General features: G+C 40.9%; 1 protein-coding gene across 1 annotated transcript in view; it reads right to left on the bottom strand.

The window, feature by feature from the left end:
- Nucleotides 1–22,691, bottom strand: part of LOC133530585 (uncharacterized) — a 246,171-nt gene that overhangs the window by 95,433 nt on the left and 128,047 nt on the right. The window contains exons 5-15 of the mRNA XM_061868550.1: nt 22,368–22,523; nt 21,670–21,871; nt 20,778–20,902; nt 19,815–19,961; nt 18,860–18,989; nt 12,971–13,170; nt 12,287–12,440; nt 11,432–11,665; nt 10,696–10,794; nt 8,882–9,010; nt 7,774–7,972 (exon numbers count right to left, since the gene is read on the bottom strand). Of these exons, the coding sequence (XP_061724534.1) occupies nt 7,774–7,972; nt 8,882–9,010; nt 10,696–10,794; nt 11,432–11,665; nt 12,287–12,440; nt 12,971–13,170; nt 18,860–18,989; nt 19,815–19,961; nt 20,778–20,902; nt 21,670–21,871; nt 22,368–22,523 (1,775 nt within the window). The remainder of the gene's footprint in view (nt 1–7,773; nt 7,973–8,881; nt 9,011–10,695; nt 10,795–11,431; nt 11,666–12,286; nt 12,441–12,970; nt 13,171–18,859; nt 18,990–19,814; nt 19,962–20,777; nt 20,903–21,669; nt 21,872–22,367; nt 22,524–22,691) is intronic.

Raw genomic sequence — 22,691 nt, 5'->3', positions numbered from 1 at the left:
CCTTTTTTTTATTAATATTGCCACTCCGCCATGTTTACGTTTTGTTCTACAGAAAGAAGCGCCAATTTCATAATTTTCTACATGAAACATATTCAGCTGTTCATTTGTAAGCCACGTTTCGGAGAGACAAATGATATCACTGTTAGTTTTTGAAGCGACTAATTCTAAATCTTCTAATTTATTTCTAACACTTTGAACATTTGAATGCGTAATTGTAAATACGCTTTCGGATGTTGATTTGTTGGACGCACACAATAATCTTCCGTCAGTCTGCTTTTGATACTGGCTGGTAACATGTACAAATACTAAAGTTCTCCCTCTGTTCGGGTCATTCGATGAAAATCCAAGTCTAGTTCGTGTTTCTCATCATAAGATTCAAAACCTGTTTCTATAAAGGTAAGTGTTGATGTTCCTTCAAAATTCATGACTGCCGCCGATATTGTTCTTGCAATCGTTTTTTTACTTAAGTAACTTGTCGGTCCGCTTTGTTCAGTGTTATCCTGATTGAGATGGTTGATATCTAAGTATTTTACGTTTTTATTTGAGTTTGCGATATGGAGCAGCCATTTATTTAGATTGAGAATTTCCTGGTTGTTGCTGCCATCGTATTGGATAGCACATATTAGCAGTTTGTATTGCTGTTGGTTTTGCTTGTAGATAATATCTCCAATGCGTTTCAGGTACTCAGGAAGGGATTCTTTGACGCTGTTGTAATCACTCAGAAGTAATACTGCAACATCATTTGTACTTAGGTTCTCAGTCTGGCTTTCGTAACTTTTTAGGATATGCGAATGAGGTGCATGTGGATGGCAGTTATTTGTCGCAGTTATATCCACGTTCTCGTTTGCTATATGTGATCCAAGCTTGCGACCAATTTTATCCGAAAAAATAACAACCCTCACTCCTTTGCGCTGATTCTCAATCGAAGTGACCCTATTTGCCTGGGGTGGTAAATTTGGAACAGTTTCTAAGTTAGTCAATTTTTTGTTTAAGAGATCATTGTCAGCTACCGTTGCTTTTAAATATTTTCCAATGCTTTTTATTTTTCTTTCTTGTTTTCGGATTTTTCTAAACAGAGTGCGGTTTCTGTATATTCGACTCCCTTTGGCATTTCTTGGTATCGTGCAAGTCATCTTTTCTGAACTATTTGTAACATTACTTTCCTCTACCAATTTTAAGAATCTTCCCTGCAGTTCATTGTATTCATTTTGAATATGGGACAGTTGATGCTTCAATGGTAAAATTACAGAGTTATTGACGTTTCCAATTTCCTCGTGCTCATCAATTAAGGTTTGATTGTCTTCTGTTACATTGAATATGTCATTTTGTAGATCGATATTTTTTGCAATTGCGTCGGCAAGTTGTTTTTTGAGCACTCGATTGTCTTTGCACATAAATTCAAATTCAATAACATTTTGATCCTGTTCTTCGGTGAGAGTTTTTATAAGAGCTTCTTTGTCATTAAGTTTGGCTTTTAGTGCGCAGATTTGGATCTCGTAGATTCTTAAACTATTGTCTTTGTCCTTTATTTGTCTTTCATATTCGCTTATTATATCATTCAGATTCTTTCTTGTCGTCGTTCGATTTTGAATAACTGGTTTTTGATTTTTATTCATTTTGAAAATTCGATGATGTTCCTGCAGTCAGCAGTAAATAAAGTACAATAAAAATAATTCCAAAAATTTGCAAACTGGTAGTTCCAATTTGCTAGTTCTAGTCCACTTGTAAGTTGTCACAAGAAAATTAATATATTTAATAAAGAAAAACAAAAAATAAAATAAAAAAGATCAGAAATAAAACGAAAAAAAAAAGCAAAAAGTTTGTCACTGTTTAAAAAAACACAAAAAGTACATTACGTCAGTCTCAGGATTCGAACTGAGGTTCTCGTAGCGTGCTAGTACTTTAAGCAAGGTACTCAGCCACCGGGCCACGGCGGCATTGGGAGTATTGTGCGAAAATGTATATCATAATATTCATAATGTTCGTCACAATGTTTGTATTGTGTGGGTTATTTTGCCTGGAATTGCCGGTTATTATGAATACCCAGATACCCACACACAAAAATATGGCACTAATGTTTTCACTTTAACTTATCTTTGCAATTATTTATCACTGTAAACACTTTGTACAGGGTCTTCTTTGCACGATATATTATAATTGGTGTATACGAAATTGTCCAGTTCAGTCACAACACTACACTAGTTTGTTTTGACGTTGTTTGTATAAAATTTTGGTTGCAATTGTTTCATTGTTTCTTTCTTTTTTGTTAATAGTTTGTTATGCGCGTTGATAACATTTATACACGATATTTTGAACTTAAGTCACTTATTTTATCTATTATCAATATTATTCTGCATAATTTGGTATTTTTAATTTACAATATAAATAGACCGCACGACTTTGGTATGTTCTCGGGCGGAGGTGGCGCCCTCCTATCCTAAAACCTATAAAACGACATCCATGACAACTTTTATGACAAGTTGCATGGCCGCCATCTTGGATACCAAAATAGTCATGACTTTCGAAATCCACACTCCCTAAAACCTATAAAACGACATCCATGACGACTTTTATGACAAATTGCATGGTCGCCATCTTGGATTCCAAAATAGTCATGATTTTCGAAATCCGCACTCCGTAAAACCTATACAACGACATCCATGACTATTTTTCTGACATATTTCATGGTCGGCATCATGAATTCCAAAATGATAATAATAATAAAACCGCAGGGCAGCTTGTGGCGAGCTGTTGGGGAGTAACGACCCCATGGACCCGAGTACTCCCGAGAGTCGGTCAGGGTCTCCGTCTCCGGCGTGTCTTCGTCGGTCGGAGTGGACCCCAAGGGGACCCGCAGGACTCTCAGCTCTGGCTTGCCTTCATTGGCCGTCCAGAGAGGAGTCGTTAGAGCTAAATGCTCCAGGGGTGGAAGTGAAAACTTGCATAAGACGCGAGTTGGCACAGTGGCTGTTATCAGCCACTGGGTAGAAAGCGGCGTACACCTCTCGACACCCCTGAGCCGCTCACACCGGTGTTGCTCCTGGTCGTCTTCACGACGGCATTTTCAGGGGCCCATCTAGTGGGCGGCGAGTCACCGCCTGCCTCGATAACTAGTGAAAACATTGTTATGGCAGGTGTCCGGACGTCTTTGCAATAACCCAGTCTCATTGTCCTCCCAAACTTCAATCCATAGACCGTTATACTGTTCACTTTACTACAATAGTCCCAATGCCTGTTGCGACCGGTTCATTGGTGTCTATTGTTGCGCCCGTGAACGGGTTCCAGCAGGCGTTCTACATGACATTAAAGCTCTCCAAGAGGCCTCTACGTGTTGGATCTATATCCCCATGCAAGCCTATCAAAAGACCGGGATTTATAGGCCCGTGAAATCCAAGGAGATATAATAATAATAATAATCGTGATGTGGTGGCAGTAGACAGGAACCTCACGCCGCTCTCCTTGGCAAACGAGAACTGGCGCAAACCTGTGGTACTAAGTACTGCGGATCGCAGGGCGGCATGGGAGAGTAAGGTGCTACACGGGCGGTTCTACAAGGCCCTAACGGGATCCGACGTAGACCTGCTCGCGTCGGTGAACTGGTTACGATTCGGGGACCTCTTCGGAGAAACCGAGGGTTTTGCCTGTGCAATTGCGGACGAAGTTATGATGACGAACAACTATCGGAAATATATCCTGAAGGACGGTACGGTCGACATTTGTCGGGCATGCCGCCGTCCCGGTGAGTCACTCAGGCATATCATTTCCGGTTGTTCTCATCTTGCTAACGGCGAGTACTTGCACAGACTCTCGAAGCCAGGATTATTCACCAGCAACTTGCTCTTCTATACGGCCTTGTGGACCGCGAAGTACCGTACTACAAGTAGTCACCTGCGCCAGTTCTCGAAAATGGTCGTGCCACGCTCTATTGGGATCGATCTATTATCACTGACAGGACTATTGTAGCCAATAAGCCTGACATCGTGATAATAGATCGATCGCAACGCCGGGCCGTGCTCGTCGACATCACCATCCCCCATGACGAGAATCTCGTGAAAGCCGAGAAGGACAAATCCAGTAAGTACCTAGACTTGGCTCACGAGATAACCGCCATGTGGGATGTTGATTCGACGATCATTGTCCCGATAGTCGTTTCAGCGAACGGTCTCATAGCGAAGAGTCTCGAACAACACCTTGAGAGACTCTCGCTAGGTGGTTGGATCAAGGGTCAGATGCAGAAGGCGGTGATCTTGAGCACGGCGCGGATAGTGCGGCGGTTCCTCTCTCTGCGGCCCTGACCACCGGCAGCTTGGGCCTTGCCCCGCTGCTGGCGGCACCCTAGGTTAGGTTTTTTTATAATGTGTTTATATTTTTTGTATTGTTTTGTAAGTGTTTTTATATTTTACTTTTATATCCATATTATAAAAAATCCTAATCTAAGACATTAAATGAATAAAGAGAATAATAATAATAATAATAAAATACTTTATTGTGCACTACAAAGAAACATACATGTTACAAACAAAAAAAAAGGACATAAGTAAGTAGGTAACAACAGGCGGACTTATCGCTAAAAAGCGATCTCTTCCAGACAACCTTCAGATAGCGATTCAGTGGCTAGAAATAAAGTTATTGGGCAGTGCAAAACCACATAAGTGTAAAGTTTATAAAATAAGTAAATAGAAACTACAAACAATGAGAAATAAACTACATAAACTACATATATTATATAGGCAACAATAATACACTACATATACCTACACAAAATACATAAATACATAATGAGTAATCAAGCAAGAGAAAAATAACGACCAGGTAAGAAAAAGATATGAGTGTAAGGAGCATGACTAAGAGAGAGATAAATAGTGTTCTTTTAGACGTGTTTTAAAAATGGGTAGGGATTGAGCACGTCTATGTCAATGGGCAAAGCATTCCACATCCTTACAGACTGGAAAGTAAAGGATTTGAGGTAGAATCCAAAAAATATAGAATATCATCTTTTTCAAAATCATCACTCTAAAACCTATAAAACGACATCCATGATTACTTTTATTAAATAGTACGTGGCCGTCATCTTGGAATTCCAAAATAGTCATCATTTTCAAAACCCGCACTCCCTAAAACCTATAGAACGATATCCATGACGACTATTATGACAAAAAACAAGGCCGCCATCTTGGATTCCAAAATAGTCATGATTTTCGAAATCCGCACTCCCTAAAACCTAAAAAATGACTTCCATGATGACTTTTATGACAAAATGTGTGGCCGCCACCTTTGATTTCAAAATGGTCATCATTTTCGAAATCCGCACTCCCTAAAACATATTAAACGATATCTATGACGCCTTTTATGACAAATTGCATGGCCTCCACCTTGGATTCGAAAATAGTCATCATTTTCGAAATCTGCACTCCCTAAAACCTATATAATGACATCCATGACGATTTTTATGACATTGTACATGGTCACCATCTTGGACTCCAAAATGCTAATCTTTTTCGAAATCTGCACTTCCTAAAACGTATAAAACTACATCCATGACAACTTTTATGACAAATTGCATGGCCGCCATCTTGGATTCCAAAATAGTCATGATTTTCGAAATCCGCATTCCCTAAAACCTATAAAACGACATCAATAAAGACTTTTATGACAAATTGCATGGTCGCCATCTTGGACTTCGAAATGGTCATCATTTTCGAAATCCGCACTCCCTAAAACGTATAAAACGACATCCATGACGACTTTTATGACAAATTGCATGGCCGCCATCTTGGATTCCAAAATATTCATGATTTTCGAAATCCGCACTCCCTAAAACCTATTAAACGACATCTATGACGATTTTTATGACGTAGTACATGGTCACCATCTTGGACTCCATCCATGACGACTTTTATGACAAATTGCATGGCCGCCATCTTGGATTCCAAAATAGTCATGATTTTCAAAATCTGCACTCCCTAAAACTTATATAACGACATCCATGACGATTTTTATGACATTGTACATGGTCACCATCTTGGACTCCAAAATGGTCATCTTTTTCGGAATCTGCACTCCCTAAAACGTATGAAACGACATCCATGACGACTTTTATGACAAATTGCATGGCCACCATCTTGGATTCCAAAATAGTCATGATTTTCGAAATCCGCACCCTCTAAAACCTATAAAACGACATCCATGAAGACTTTTATGACAAATTGCATGGCCGCCATCTTGGACTCCAAAATGGTCATCATTTTCGAAATCCGCACTCCCTAAAACGTATAAAACGACATCCATGACGACTTTTATGAAAAATTGCATGGCTGCCATCTTGGATTCCAAAATAGTCATGATTTTCGAAATCCGCACTCCCTAAAACCTATAAAACGACATCCATGACGATTTTTATGACATAGTACATGGTCACCATCTTGGACTCCATCCATGACGACATTTATGACAAATTGCATGGCCGCCATCTTGGATTCCAAAATAGTCATGATTTTTGAAATCTGCACTCCCTAAAACCTATATAACGACATCCATGACGATTTTTATGACATAGTACATGGTCACCATCTTGGACTCCAAAATGGTCATCTTTTTCTAAATCTGCACTCCCATAAACCTAAAAACCGATTTACGTGACGACTTTTATGACTTACTGCATGGCCGCCATCTTGGATTCCAAAATCGTCATCATTTTTGAAATCGGAACTCCCTAAAACCTAAAAATTATGATTTTTATGACAAAGTGTGTGGCCGCCATCTTACTAAAACCGGATACAAATAAGCATCTATATAGTAAGTCAACATTAACGAAAAGTACTTTTACGTCGGTAGTTACAATATAACTATCGAATCAATTACGTAATGCCCATCTCTGCCGCGGTGCCGCAGCGGTGGAGGAAAGGCGCGGGAGAGGGGTAAGGCTTACCCTAAACCGAAAGGTTACCGGTTAGTACACGCAAAACACAAACCGAATCAGCTCCTGTAAGCGGTAACCACTTGTTACGATTAGGTTAATCTGAATAATACGGGTTAATCATTATTGTTGGGTAACCGGTTTAACGGGTTACCCAAACGATTAGCTTATCATATGAAGGGGTTACCCATTCGAACGGGTAAGCCAAATGAACGGGTTTTCCGGTCCCTGGTGTGATGCAGTAGTGGTGGCTCTGTCATTCTTAACTATAATTGCATATAGACTGGACGCACGCGACCTCGTTGCCGGGTGGCGCGAGCCGCGGTTCGCGCAATTTGATCGAAGTGTATAAACTTGAATGAATCTGTTTTGGAACCCAGCGGCCGCGGTCGCCGCCCGCCGCTTCGTTCATCGCTCCACCGGCCGCGTGCGTCCAGTCCGTGCCCTTAGAGCGCGATGCATTGGTGCCTCATACACTTACCGGCGTGCAGCCATTTCAGTCCGACTAGGGTCAGTGCTGGAATATCACCAATGTTGCGCCCTCGCTCAGTGGCGGGGCAAGACCAACATTTTAAGTGGGCGAGGTACATTTAGCGAGGCCCTCTGGTGGCGCAAGAAATAACGGACATTTTTACGTCGTGTGTTGCTGTAATCATTTGTGTTTTTATTAGCGCTTTGCGCCCGCGTCCTCGGACCGCGAGTCCGAAGACGGTGGTGATAGAAGTTCTCGCTTTAACTATGTTCAACTTCACTAAAGAATGAGACAGGGAGAGCACTAGTGCCGAGCGCTAAAATCGCTTCAATTATGATTCGCTCCAATCGTTATAAAGGCATCTTAAAGTTAAAAATAAAGTTACCCATGTTGCGCTCTCGCCGTAACATCGGCGCCCGCTTCCACCAGCGCCCGGGCCGCGGCGTGGTGGCCGTGGTGCGCGGCGGCGTGCAGCGGCGTGTAGCCGTCCCGCGTGCGCGCGCCGCAGCGCCCGCCCGCGCCCAGCAGCGCCCGCAGCACGGCCGTGCGGCCCTCCGACGCGGCCAGGTGCACCGGCGTCAGCCCTGCCGGAGAGAATACTTTAGGATTGAGTAGCATTCTAAGCATTCGGATTAAGTATGTTTCGGATGATGTAAGTTTAATATGTTTTTGTGTTACTTATTCTAAGTCTCGGGACTTTTATAGTGCTACCTGCAGTGTGCTACTATTAATTATTGTAACAAAAAAGTCTTAGTCCAATTAGTTATTATTTTTGTTTGTTTTGTATAACTTGCGATGCTCACTGATTTACTTTTGATTTAGTATATATTCTCATTAAGTGAAATGTAAAATTTCTTTTGAGAAATAAAGTTCTTTAAACACAAGTAACTTCGTGTTTTTATCACATAATACTTTTTTGGCAAAAATTGCATTTTATCGCTGATTATACTTTCCATGCACAGGCAAGTAATACTCATCAAGACAATTCTAACAACCCCAAAATCAATTAGGTTGCGTTGGTTTATCAGAGAGTTCCTATGCCCACCTCCTGTCTCCATCATCAGATACGTTCGATGGTACCATAATATTGCATGGTCACCCGACTTACACATGTGTGCAAATTTTCAGCTTCATCGGAAACCGGGAAGTGGGTCAAATTAAATTTGCAAGATTTGACCCGGGCAAACATACATAGGTACTCAGGTAGGTACATTGCAAGTTAAATAAAAGCTTGTAATTTGATTACCTACCTGCCTCTTTCTATAGTAAGAAGCGATTCAATACGCAAATACTTGGGCAAATATGGCCTTGTTTTCTGTCCTAACGCAAAACAGCAACATTTAATTGTAAACCGAATTATCCCGTAGTAAAATCCGGAACCGAAGTAGTTTTCCTAAATTGTTATAATGGATTAAACATCCTCGATTGATTTGCTAGTGAAATGAATTACATTTTTGTCATAGTATATATTTTAACAAAATATTCACACTCACCATTGCTGGCCGGCACGTTGACATCAGCTCCCCTCTCTATGAGCATCTCGACGCAGTCTTCATGCCCTTCTTGGGCCGCCATATGTAGAGGCGTGAACCCAGCCTTAGACTTCACGCTCGGGTCCGCGTCTACGCAAACGAAATTTCACTTTATGTTAAAGCGTTAAGGTTGCCACTTGCACTCTGTTGTAAACTATTCAGCCTTTGAAGGATATTTTAGATATAAAAAATAACCAGTATCGCTTCATATAACTTCACAATTCTTGTGATAATTTGGTAATTTTCTTTAGGACACTACTCCTTTACATCTGTGAAATCCTCACACAAGTGCACGTTACCTCCTCACACAAATTACGTTTTGTGCCGCAACTATAATTGCAACTACTTACTAAACTATAAGACTAGTTAAAAATGTGTAATGTTTCAAAAACCGGCACGGGCAAGAACTAGCGAAAAGAAAGGCGAAAGTAAAATCACTAGTTAAATATGGAAGCAATTTAAATTACAATTATAATTAATTTCCAATAAAATAATTAAATAGGCCATTAGAGATAGTATCGATATTATAAGCGACAATTATAGCATTCCTAATGAGTCATTTATATCTCTGAATTGGAGTCACTGGCAAAATCCGTCAAAAGTAGTAAAACTATAAAACGTTACATAAATATAAATAACTATAGCTGTGGCCCTAGTGAAAAAGGGTACAAGTCTCTGGCAGCGCAGGTGTAAAGGAGTGTAAGTTCCACGTAACACTTATGCCCTTATACACCTAAACTGCCAGAGACTTGTACCCTTTTTCACTAGGGCCACAGATAGGTACTTAAGAGAAAATAAAGTCATATTTGTAAGGCAGATTCATTTTCAATAAACAATTTGTCTAACATATTTTCTACGTCATTAACTATCAGAACAAGGGTCATTAAAGCAACTCAAACTGTGAATAAACCCATTGAATCATTCTATAATAGCCATTGTGTAATCAAAAATGAGTTCTATTTCAAAAACAATATGTACTACATAAGAATCAACTCAGTGTAATTTTAAAATATGGTGAAATATAAAATCAACCCTATTCCAAAAGTAATACGTACCATGTTCGAGCAGCGCGAACGCGATGTCGGGATGGTTGTGTCGACAGGCGATGTGGAGCGCCGAGTGGCCGTTCTTCGCCAGCGAGTGCGGCGAGGCGCCTGCAAAGGAATCTAGCTTACACTACCGTAGCTAGCTGTGCGTACCATGTTCAAGAAGCGCGAATGCGATGTCGAAATGGTTGTGTCGACAGGCAATGTGGAGCGCTGAGTGCCTGTTCTTCGCGAGCGAGTGCGGCGAGATGCCTGCAAAGGAATCTACCTTACACTAGCGTAGCTAGCTGTGCGTACCATGTTCAAGAAGAGCGAATGCGATGTCGACATGGTTGTTTCGACTGCCAATGTGGAGCGCTGAGTGCCCGTTCTTCGCGAGCGAGTGTTGCGAGGCACCTGCAAAGGAATCTGGCTTACACTACCGCAGCTAGCTGTGCGTACCATGTTCGAGCAGCGCGAACACGATGTCGGGATGGTTGTGTCGACAGGCGATGTGGAGCGCCGAGTGGCTGTTCTTCACGAGCGAGTGTGGCGAGGCACCTGCAAGGGAATCTAGCTTACTCTTCCGGTGCTAGCTGTGCGTACCATGTTCGAGCAGCGCGAACGCGATGTCGGGATGGTTGTGTCGACAGGCGATGTGGAGCGCCGAGTGGCCGTTCTTCACGAGCAAGTGCGGCGAGGCACCTGCAAAGGAATCTAGCTTACTCTACCGTAGCTAGCTGTGCGTACCATGTTCGAGCAGCGCGAACGCGATGTCGGGATGGTTGTGTCGACAGGCGATGTGGAGCGCCGAGTGGCCGTTCTTCGCGAGCGAGTGCGGCGAGGCGCCTAGAAAAGGAATCTAGCTTACACTACCGTGGCGGCTATATATTATAGCTGTGCGTAAGGGCTGGATTGCTTTGGCAAATTTTAGGCCAAAGTATTTGTCAGAAGAATATATATTTGAAATCAAAATGAATGCGGAGCATTTGAAAACTAACTAACAATAAATAAAAGTCTGTGAGTAATTTCTATACAAAGTGGCTCGATTTCATTACTTTTGAGAGAATTATAATTTTATGTTTTGATGAATGAAAAACTTTTAGAACATTCATTTTTAGGCATTAAAATTTGCAAAAATCTATGCTAAATGACAATTCTAGTAGTTTTGGATTTTTTGCGGTCGTTTGTTATTATGTTTTCAATATTTGGTTAAAGTTTGTCAAAGTGAAATTCAATCCAAACGCACATGTTACATAATTTACATTTACAAGTTAAAGGTACAAAAACTTACAAATATTCTGTCTCAGAGATATGTGGAATTGTGGATGTAGCAACACTGAGGTAATGAATGAAGTGTACATAGCATCAAACATTAATAACAATGTGTATATTGTGTAATTTCTGTATTTTCAAGGCGTCATCATGCCTTTTTGAGTGTTCAAAGTAATTTATTTGTGGTTAAAAATGTCAATTTAATACAAACCTTTATCCAACAGTAGCAGCGCGATATCTGGATGTCCATAGTAAGTAGCCATGTGTAAAGGTGTGATGTGGCTCTTCCCTGGCGCGTCAGGTTGCGCGCCCCTGGCGAGTAGGAGCCTGGCTACTCCGATGTCGCCATACTTGGCCGCGAGGTGCAGGGGTGTGAAACCTTTGCGGGTCTCGGCTTCGATTGGTGCGTTGTTGTCGAGTAGGATGGAGGCTACTTCTTCTTTGCCTGCAAATGATGCATAGTTCGTGTAAATAAATGGCCTGGAGGACAATTTCTCCCAATGGGTTGAGATTGGGCAGCTAAAAAAATAGGTGTAATATCAAATCAGAGCTGGACAGTGGGGTATCTTTCCTTGTAAGCTGAAAGAAATTAGGTTTATATGGAGCTTAGGAATTACATACAAAGCTATAACTTTATGAAACGGCTAAGCCATAGTTTTTAACTAGACTTAGATCGACCGGGATATGAACCGTGATTACCTTTTATATTGTTTTCGAGCTTCCTATATTTCAACGCAGTTACATGCATCTTATTCACGGGTAAACAATTTAAAAGGTAATCATGCTTCACATCCCGGTCGATTTAAGTCTAGTGAAATTAAACAAGGCGTAGAGTTAGTAAATTCAGGGCTTAGAAGCTTGGCTTTTGCTGAGATCTGATAACTTTTGATAAGTCTTGGCTGCCAATTTTACATGAAATGTATTTGGTGGGATATGAGCTACTTGGGTATTTATTTAATATTTATTGCACAATAGAAAAAAAAGTGGACTTAATTCCACAAGTATTCTCTACCAGTCAACCTTAAGGCAAAGCAGAGAGATTGTATAATAGGCTTGTATTCTGTACCTTCTTTAGCCGCAATGTGTAGCGGCGTGTAATGGTCCTTGGTGGCCGCGGCGACGTCGGCGCCGTGCTGCAGCAGCAGCGCCGCGATGTCGCCGTGCCCGAGGCGCGCCGCCACGTGCAGCGGGGTCTGCTCCTCGCGGGCTCGGGCTTCCACCTGAATAGTAGGACATATGTCATTAAATATCCTCTAACCGGCCAAGGCCTTCTCTACACTTAACGAAATATTTTATAAATCACATTCGATCGGATGATTTTAAAATCAAACAAGTTCAATTTTATTTTCTACATTTTTAACTCAGTTTTTGGCTTCACTTCATATTTTATTTACTGAGCATAATACATCACAGTAGTCTTGTCTGATTATCAGTGGTTCTTATGTCAATGAAATAAAGATTACGAAATGTCCGGTAACGGTATGGAATAGTAACTTATCGTTGTTCCCCAGAAACACCCGCACTGTTAGGTCCATCTGATGCACGCGTCCGCCTCCGCTCCAGCTCCCACTAGTACTGTGGCGATGTTCACGTTGTATACAATACCTTAGCGTTGTTCCGCAGTAACACTCGCACTGGATCCGCTCTCGGTGCGCCCTTGCGGCTAGATGTAAAGGCTTTTCTCCGCGGGCCATGCACGCGGCCGCTTCTGCTCCCGCTAGCACTAAGGCGGTCATGTTGTATACATTACCTTAGCGTTGTTCCGCAGTAGCACTCGCACTAGGTCGGTCTGGTGCGCCCTAGCGGCCAGATGCAAGGGCGTTTCACCGCGCGCCGTGCATGCGTCCGCCTCCGCTCCCGCTCCCACTAGCACCAAGGCGATGTTCATGCAGCCCATGAACGAGGCCACGTGAAGGGGCGTCAGGCCGGATTCCGTAGTCGCCGATTTACCTAATAACACGGACAATTTTTTTTGTTTTAACACCGTAAAAATAAAAAAGCAAAGCATCTTCACGCTCCTTGCACTCAGAAAAGTAAAAAGCAATCGCACAAGAGAGGGCGCGCTGGCGTCAACTCGAACTGGATGTCATGATTGAGTTTCAACCTCGTATCCAGCGGAATAACAACGTGTCCACAATAAAATATACTTATGCCATCTCCCTTCGCCCTACAGCAACCTATAGAATTATGGATGATATGATTGAAAATTATTTACCGGATGATATTCTACTAAGTCATACTGTTTCTTCTGTTTAAACTTTAGTCGATCTTATCTTAGCGGTATGAATCTAAATCCCTTGAGGCCCAGTCAAGTAACAATCGATTATATAAAACTCCAAACCATTTTAAATAATATATGCATGTATCAAGTGACCTTTCTTTCGTATCATCCCAATATATTTTAACTTGTAATATGATCGCTCGGGGCGCTCCGCTCGGCGCGGGGGCGGCGTGTTGGTGGCGGCGCGGCGCGGGCTCCGCGTGTCGCGCCGGGACGAGTGGTGCGCGGCGCAGCGGCACGAGGAGATATGGCTCACCGTGGAGCCGCGGGCCTGCGCCGGCGCCGCGCTGCGCTCTCCCCGCGCCTCGCCGCCCGTCCGCCGCCGAACGGCCGACCCACTATTGCATATAGCTTGTGTTTATTTTCCTCACAATGATGACCATATTAATTCATTACGCTGTTTTTTCGATAATGCCGCTAGGATAATGCACGCCAATCCAGATGATATTTCTGTTTTTGTAGGCGACTTTAATGTATCTCATGCCTGTTGGTCCCTGTGCCCAAACTCAAATACTCTTACTATGGAGCCTAATGTTGACGCAACTGCAATAGTTCTTTCCGATTTCATCGCTTTGACTGGATTAAGCCAATTTAATTCGTGTTATAATATAAATGGACGAGTGCTTGATCTCGTTATGGCTAACGTAATTTGTGAGGTTAGTGCTAGTTCGTCCCCGCTTACGCCGGAGGATCCACAGCATAAGGCGTTACATATATCTTTGGCTCTTAATTCGTTAAATTATTCACCTCAATTGAAACCGAACCATACTATTAAGCCTATTTTCCGCCGCGGCGACTATAATTCTATCCGTAAGGAACTGTCCGAAACCGATTGGGCATGTTTATTAAATATGGATGTTGAGGAATCGGTTTCTTATTTTTATTCTGTTTTAAAAAGACTTATTTTAAGTTATATTCCTCATAAATGTGTTAACTCGAATAATGGGTACCCGCCTTGGTTTTCTTGTGCACTTATCAAGCTTCGTAAACAAAAATTATCAGTACATAAACGGTGGAAAAGGTATAGAAATCCCCTTGATAGGGCGGAGTTCGTACTCTTAAGATCCAGGGAGCATAAGATGGCTACTGAGTGTTATAAAACATATATTTCACTAACTGAAGATAAAATATATAGTAATCCATCATATTTTTGGTCTTTTATGAAATCTAAATTTCCAACTAATCATGTACCCGATCAAATGTCATACCTAAACGATACATCCAACGATGGTCTTACTATAAGTAATTACTTCAATGACTTTTTCAACTCGGTTTTTGTGCCTGATCTTTCTGTCGCTCCTGACTGTCTACCTGTACCTGAGGACTCACTTATATTATTATTTATTAAGTACAACCACATCGTATATATTACATATGTTACATCACAATAATCTTAAAGTACTTCACCTGATATACTACGACAATTATGGAGTACATAGCATTGTCCAAGCATGATATAGGGAACGACATAAGAACTATGGGACATTACATTTTATAACATTAAATTTATAAGACTTATAAAACAATTAACTACTATATGTACATTATTTACAATTTTACAAATAAATACTAATACTAATATATAATTTAACACAGAATAATTTAATTTAAATTTGAAATTTGAAACTAATTATTATTTTTGTTTCGGCAATATCTTACATTTAAATGTGGCTAGACGGTCATGAAAGATGTCAACGAGATTTTTGTGGGTTGTAAGACTGTTGTAACTCGAGCATATTCGTACCATGGGGGCTTGCAGACCAATGTTTGTCCTGGTAGCCGGTATAGAAAAGGGTTTAACTATAGGCCGCCGTGGGTAGTTGTAGGGTGTAGTTAACGAGATTTTCTCAAGTAGTTTGCTGCTGTTTACCTGTCCGTTGACTACCTTGTGTAGGAAGCACAGGTCTAGCATTCGGCGCCGATCGCGTAAGCTGTGCATTTTGTATCTAGCAAGCCGGCAGTCATAGGTATTTCTATGTGAAAATCCAGGGGTATGAAACGCAAGATGTCTTGTAAATGCTCTCTGTATACTTTCAATACGCTGTGAGTGAACATGATAGTATGGACTCCAGACAATTGAGGCGGATTCTAGATGGCTGCGTACAAGGGTGTTATATAGAATAATTTTAGTTTGTTGATGTCTAAAACCATTAGAGTTTCTCCTTATAAAGCCAAGCATTTGTGCAGCCTTTTTAACTACTGCATCAATGTGTGCATGGAATTTCAATTCACTGTCGAGTATAACACCAAGGTCTCTCATTTCAGCAACTTCCCTTAACTCGACGCCGCCTATCTCGTACTTAGTCACAAGCGGTTTTTTCTTTCTGCAATACTTTATAAAAAAGCACTTCTTCACGTTTAGAGTCATTCCATTCTTATTGCACCAGGACATTACGTTACTTAGGTCGTTTTGAAGCATTTTGGCATCCGACTCGCAGGACACAGATTTATAGATTTTTAGGTCATCTGCGTAAAGTGAATAGTTGGAGTGTTTTATATGGCCTGTGATATCGTTAATGAATATTAAGAAAAGCACCGGTCCCAAATGCGACCCCTGCGGAACTCCCGATTCGGCATAATAAGTAAATGATTTGTAGCCGTGAACAACAACACACTGCGGCCTGTTAGTGAGATACGACTCAAACCATCTCAACCAATCATATCCTACACCGAAAAGGTTCAGCTTTTTCAGTAGGATTGCGTGATCAACTTTATCAAACGCGCTACTGAAATCAGTGTATATAGTGTCTACTTGGGATCCTCTATCAAGCTGCTGGCATAGATCAGTAACAAAAGGCACGAGATTAGTCGCCACTGATCGACCAGGTCTGAACCCATGTTGATGATCTGACAGACTGGATTCCGCCAATCCTGATAGTATAGGCACAATAAGGGACTCGAATAGCTTCGAGAAACACGACAGGATTGAAATCGGGCGATAGTTTTGCATATCAGCTTCGTCGCCTTTCTTGTATACTGGCACAATTCGAGCCTCTTTCCACGCATCAGGAAAGCAGCCTTCTGTGAGTGACTGATTAAAGATCAGATAGAGTGGAAATGCTAAAGCCGGTCCACACCGTTTCACGAATATAGGGGGTATGCCATCGGGTCCTGCACCTTTTGAACAGTCGAGTTTTTTGATAGCCCGTAGTATTTCTGATTCGGTCAGGTGTATTTTGTTAATAAATTTAGAACTTGTACTCGATTCATCCGTTACCACGTTACTAGAGTTCTTTGATGTATATACGGACGAAAAGTGTTTAGCAAATAGATTAGCTATATTTAGTCCACTTTCGGCTATATCGTCTTTCAGATGCATCTTCGCAGGGAGAGTAGACCGACCACCTCTTTTGTTTTTAATAAAACTCCAAAATGCCTTAGGGTTATTTGGAATGTTTCCTTCAACGGTTTGTTTATAATATTTGTAGCATTCATCATACAGCTTATGGCACCGACAACGGAGGAGTTTGAACTCAATTTCGTCACGAGGGTTTTGATATTTACGATACCTAAGCCGAATTTTATTTTTCTCTTCTTATAGATCTTAGTTGCATTGATGTTACAGAGGATTGTGTTTATGGATTTTTGAAGAGAGTAAACGCTGGGAAGTGTAGTGGTACCGACATGATCCATCCTTATTTCATTATTATGTGTGCCCAAGAGTTAGCTGCACCCCTAACTCTAATTTATAAAAAATCATTGTCAGGTGGTTATTTCCCTGTGGTATGGAAAAGAGCCCTGATTACGCCTATTTATAAGAGCGGGGATGCTCACCTGGTTACAAACTATAGGCCAATTAGTAAATTAAATATTTTCGCAAAAATTTTAGAAAAAATAGTTTATAACAAAATTACAGCTGCTTTTTGTCATCATATCGCGCCCAGTCAACATGGTTTTTGCCAAGGTAGAAGTGTTGACACGAATCTACTTACCTTTTCTGATTTTATTATTAATAGGTTAGCCTCTGGGGGCCAGGTGGATGCCGTGTATACCGATTTTTCGAAGTGTTTCGATAAAATTAACCATAATAATTTGATCAAGAAACTTCTCGACCTCGGTATACACGGTGACCTCCTGAGGTGGATTAAATCTTACCTCTCTAATCGTAGTCAAGCTGTGGCCTTGAAAGGGTACACATCTCGTTTTCTCCCCATCCCCTCTGGAGTACCTCAGGGGTCACACCTTGGTCCTTTATTTTTTATCCTGTATATAAATGATATGGCGGCTTGCTTCCGTAGCTCTGAACACCTTATATATGCTGATGACACAAAGATTTATAAAGCCGTGTCTTCGGAGGCAGACTGCCTATTATTGCAAAAAGATTTAGATAATTTTGTCCTATATTGCTCTAATAATCATTTGTTTTTAAACACAGAAAAATGTTTTGTTATCAGCTTTAATCGGAAACACAACCCGATAATTTATAATTATAATTTGTCTGGTAATAACATAGCACGAGTATCTTCCATTAAGGACTTAGGTATCACTATGGACTCGCAACTAAACTATAATGAGCATATTGATAATTTATGTAAACGTGCATATAAAAGGTTAGGAATGATTCTTCGTGTAGGACAGCCCTTCAAACGGCCAAATACTTATAAATTATTATTTTATTCTTTAGTTAGGAGTATCCTCGAATTCGGGAGTGTAATTTGGACACCACAATACCAAGTCCATATTGACCGTTTGGAGAGAATTCAAAACATTTTCTTAAAATCTCTAAGTTATAGAACAGGTACTTATTTTGTAAATTCAACGTTGGCGGCGAAACATTTTGGTGTACCTTCTCTTTTTAACCGTAGGATATACTTAGACGTTATGTTTTTGTTTAAAATTCTAAAAAATATTATTAATTGTCCTAATCTACTAAGATTAGTTACTTTCAGTTGTCCGCATCACCCCTTACGCCCTCGATCGCTGTTTCATATTAGTTTTTCGGTCAAAAACTATTCCAGGCATACCTTTTTCAGACGAGTTCCTAGTTACTATAATCAAAATCTATTCGAAGTAGATTGTTTTCAAAATTCGTTGGCTAGTCTAAAAGATATAGTCAAAAGTAAGTTGTTTTAATATATAAGTACAGATATCAGTTATCTTTTCTATCAGATTCAAAATTTTGCATTAAGTAGCTATATAACTATATTTATATCAGTTAACATAATTTATAATTTATGAACCTCCAGGTCTTTTTGTTGTATTTTCCTTTTGTTGTGGTACATCGTTTGTATTGCATTGTTGATATGTTTATACGACTGTTTGGTTTCTAAATAAATTAAAAAAAAAAAAAAAAAAAAACTTTTCGATTGTAATTTGTCGATAAATGCTCTTTACTAGAGAACACGCAAGAATACTCACTAGCACCATATTTGAGCAGCAGTTCAACGACCTTGAGCCTGTTCTTCTTGCAGGCGATGTGTAATGGAGTGAATCCGTTCAGAGCTCTGGCGTTTGCGTCTGCGTTCCTGTCGAGAAGCAGCTTGGCTACCTGCGGGCATAATTAACGTAATAGTACATTACGATACAAGTGCGAAAAATAGGAAATTCGAAACGAGTGGCGATAAATTAAAACACGACCGAAGGGAGTGTTTTAAATCGACACAAGTTGCGAATTACCTATTCGCACATGTATCGTACAACGTTTTACAGTACATATGGCCCTTTAAATGTTCGACACAGTAACGTAATATGCTACTTCTCGTACTAGTGCTATAAAGTAGCCCCATATGTACTGTAAAGGTATTTTTTGCTTTGAAAATCAACTGCAACCTTCTGTGAAGTTGAGATAGCTACGATAAGGTCTCGATGGCAGCAAGTCACACGATCCAAAGATGCTAGATGATCAAGAACTATGACCTTTGTAAAACTGTACAATCGTTGATACCCGTACGGGCGTGTCGAAGATCTATAATGGAAGGTTTGAGTTCCTAAGTGTGTCTTTAAAGTCTTGTTGATGGTGCGAGAACGCGCAAGTTGTTTTTTTTTTTACTTTACGGTATTTGAACCTTCGATTAAATTAATTGTTCTTCGTGCAGTACTTTACAATGTAACGAAACTTGCATGCAGCGTCGTAACGTAACCTTTTTACAGAGATTCGCAAGATTGTGTAATTTTTCTTTCTCTGGATCTGTTTGGATTTGCAAATCACCAATAGCTATTGACGCTATTTTCAGTATTACTAGAAATTATTTTCAAACTTTTTAAGGCCAAAGACGGCGACAGAGATGGACGATTACAGTTTGATATTAGCTTCATCTATTACGATGGCGGGCTTGGCGTTCGAAGGGTTAAAATAGAGTTCCCTTCTACTTACTTTGACGTGTCCACAATGAGCTGCAACATGTAGAGCTGTCAGATAATCTACAGTGACGTCATCTATAGGAGCACCTTCGGTAAGGAGGACTCTCGCCGTCTCTACGTGTTCGCCTTGGACGGACATGTGGAGAGGCGTTAGCCCGTTCTGGAAAAAACGCACAATCTATTAATACAGTGTCGAAGCATTTTCGCACTGGCAGGGGCCAGATAGATCGACAGGGGTCGGCTGACATTCTCTGTATATTGCTGATCCACTAAGTAAACAATAACTTTACGTCTTGTATATTAATTTTGTATCAAATAGAAACGTCTGCGAACGATGCTGCGAGCTACGAGGAATTAGAAATAAATTGAAAGTGGAAAAATTTACTGTGTGCGAGACACCCAAAGACAGTAAGTTATTCTTCCTTTAATTTATTTACATTGTGAACCCAATGGTATTAAATAACTATACATAGATAGGTTATACTCATACATAAACAGTACAAAAAAAAATGCTTCCATATTTATTTCACTCAGATACCTACGAATATATAAACGAAAACTCAATAAGCGTCATTTACCTACCGACAATTTTTGTTCTCGTGTCGATGGATTCAGACTGTGTGGGACCAGAAGGATCGACCTGTCTGTCATCGTTTGGTCCAAAATTGAAGCGATTAAATTGTATAGTTACTCTTTAGAAGCGCCTAGGCAAGCGAGGGATGTGCTCGTGCAAACGAACGAAGAGAATGTTTTTGTTAATTAATTTTCTAATACCATTCATCTTCGTTACACTCGTTGTTGAACTTAAGCTCTCTTTCTCTTCGGCGACTAGGCTAGCCTTACCTTCGTGTTGCTTGTGATAGGCGCTCCATGTTGTAACAGCCGCGACACGACATTACTGAGTCCCGAACATGCCGCGCACTGCAAAGGGGTGATATCGTTTCTCGTAAGTGAAATTCCATTACACTAAGCTTACCTTCGTTTTGCTCGTGATAGGCGCTCCATGTTGTAACAGCCGCGACACGACGTTGCTGTGTCCGGAGCGCGCGGCGCAGTGCAGCGGGGTGAGGCCGTCTCTCGTAACAGCGGCAATGTTTGCACCTGAAATCACATTAGATAAACATTGACATATGAACTATTTATTTGTTCAATCTGTATTGCACAAAAGAAAAACTTATCGTACAAAAGGCGGACTTAATGCCAAAAAGCATTGTCTACCAGTCAACCTTAACTATGTAAGTATTTCATGTCATATATGATATGGAAGAAAAAGTGACCAAGGTCTCCAGTGTCCGACGCAAGATTCAAACCAGCGTCTTCAGCTTTCGCATCTGACGCCATAGCCCTTAGGATACTTGAGTCATAGAGGCACCCATCCCAATTATTTGAGTACCTATATGCAATGTTGAAACGGTAAGCGAATTTGTCCTTCTCTAAAAGTGACCCGGACCCGGGTATGTCCTTAAACTACGTCCGAAAGAGAGGAATGGGCACAGCGGATGTCATTCCAGATCTAAGGCAGATCCCAACTGGGGAAGTACCTGAACCTTACAGAAAACCCCAGCCAAATAACACTAATAGACCCTACTCATAGTATTGTGTTCCTGCCGGTGAGTAAGTGAGAAATCAAATAAATAAAAAAAGTCGAGTGCTGTCTTTCTGTAGATTATATTTTTTGAGAAAAATTAAAAAGACGAAATCTCAGACAAAAAGCTCCACTCTGTCACATTTTTTGGGGACAAAATACAAGACGACGAAATTTTTTTTTTTTTTTACTTTAATTTTCTTAAATCATACTTGAATTATTTATTTTTATTTCCAAAATAGTTGAACAGCATTAAGTATGTGTAATCTGGGATTATCCTTACCATTCTCTACCAATAAATCGACCATAGCCAGCTGTCCCCATTTGCTGGCAACATGTAGAGGTGTGATATTATGTTTAGCTGCCCGCCCTGAGTCGGCACCGGCGGCGAGTAAAGCTTTAGCCACACCGACGTTTCCGTAGTGGGCGGCTATGTGTAGCGGTGTGAATCCGGACTTGGAACAGGCGTCGGGGTTGTGTTCGTTCTGAAATCGGAAACAAAACGAATGGTATTCATTCCATGGAATATACGTATATGTCGAGGACAATTTGGAGTTCATATGATAATAACGACAGAAATTGTAACGTGCTTAATAAAGATCAAGTAGCAACGCAGGTTCTAGCAGTTGTACTTTATCTAGAATATGAACATGGAAAGGTTGTTTAAATTTCACTGATTGGTTCGATATACTTAAAAAAATATATATCTATCACGCATCAATAACGGCTAAGTCCATGCATTCAAGTATGTGACGCACGAATCTCAAAAGCTCATGGTAAATTATTTTTTGCCAGTGCTTTCCCACCTCTATCCCTCGAAATGCATTTTTCATAAGATCGTACATAGTGCATGGAGTCGGACACAGGGAACACAAGATCATGTTACGTTGTTTGTAACGTGTTATATTCACAGAGGGCGTCACTTTGTTCCGGACCGATTCCTCATCTCAGAAAATCGCCTTTAAAGCAGGCTCGACTTACTTCTAGTAATAATGTGGCGGCCTTAACATCGTTCTTCTTGGCAGCAATGTGGAGTGCGGGCAAGCGCACTTTGCCCCTCGTGTCAGATTCGAGTAACTCGGCTACCACGCGGTCGTGCCCCTGCTGCATGGCCACAGCTAAGGGGGTGAAGCCATCCTGGGAAATACAAAGCACGATATCAATATCCCTGCTGATAAAGAACTTCCAAAGGGATAATGCACAAAAAACTTCGTATAGAAGATAAACGAGCCATGCCCTTCTTAGAGAAGACACAAGAGCCATGCGGCTGCTGATAGAGATACGTTTCTCGAATACGTTTATATC

Source organism: Cydia pomonella, chromosome 23, assembly GCF_033807575.1.
Source record: "Cydia pomonella isolate Wapato2018A chromosome 23, ilCydPomo1, whole genome shotgun sequence".
Lineage (NCBI taxonomy): Eukaryota > Metazoa > Arthropoda > Insecta > Lepidoptera > Tortricidae > Cydia > Cydia pomonella.
The sequence above is the reverse complement of the archived record's forward strand: the minus strand, read 5'-3'. Positions and strand labels throughout refer to the sequence as shown.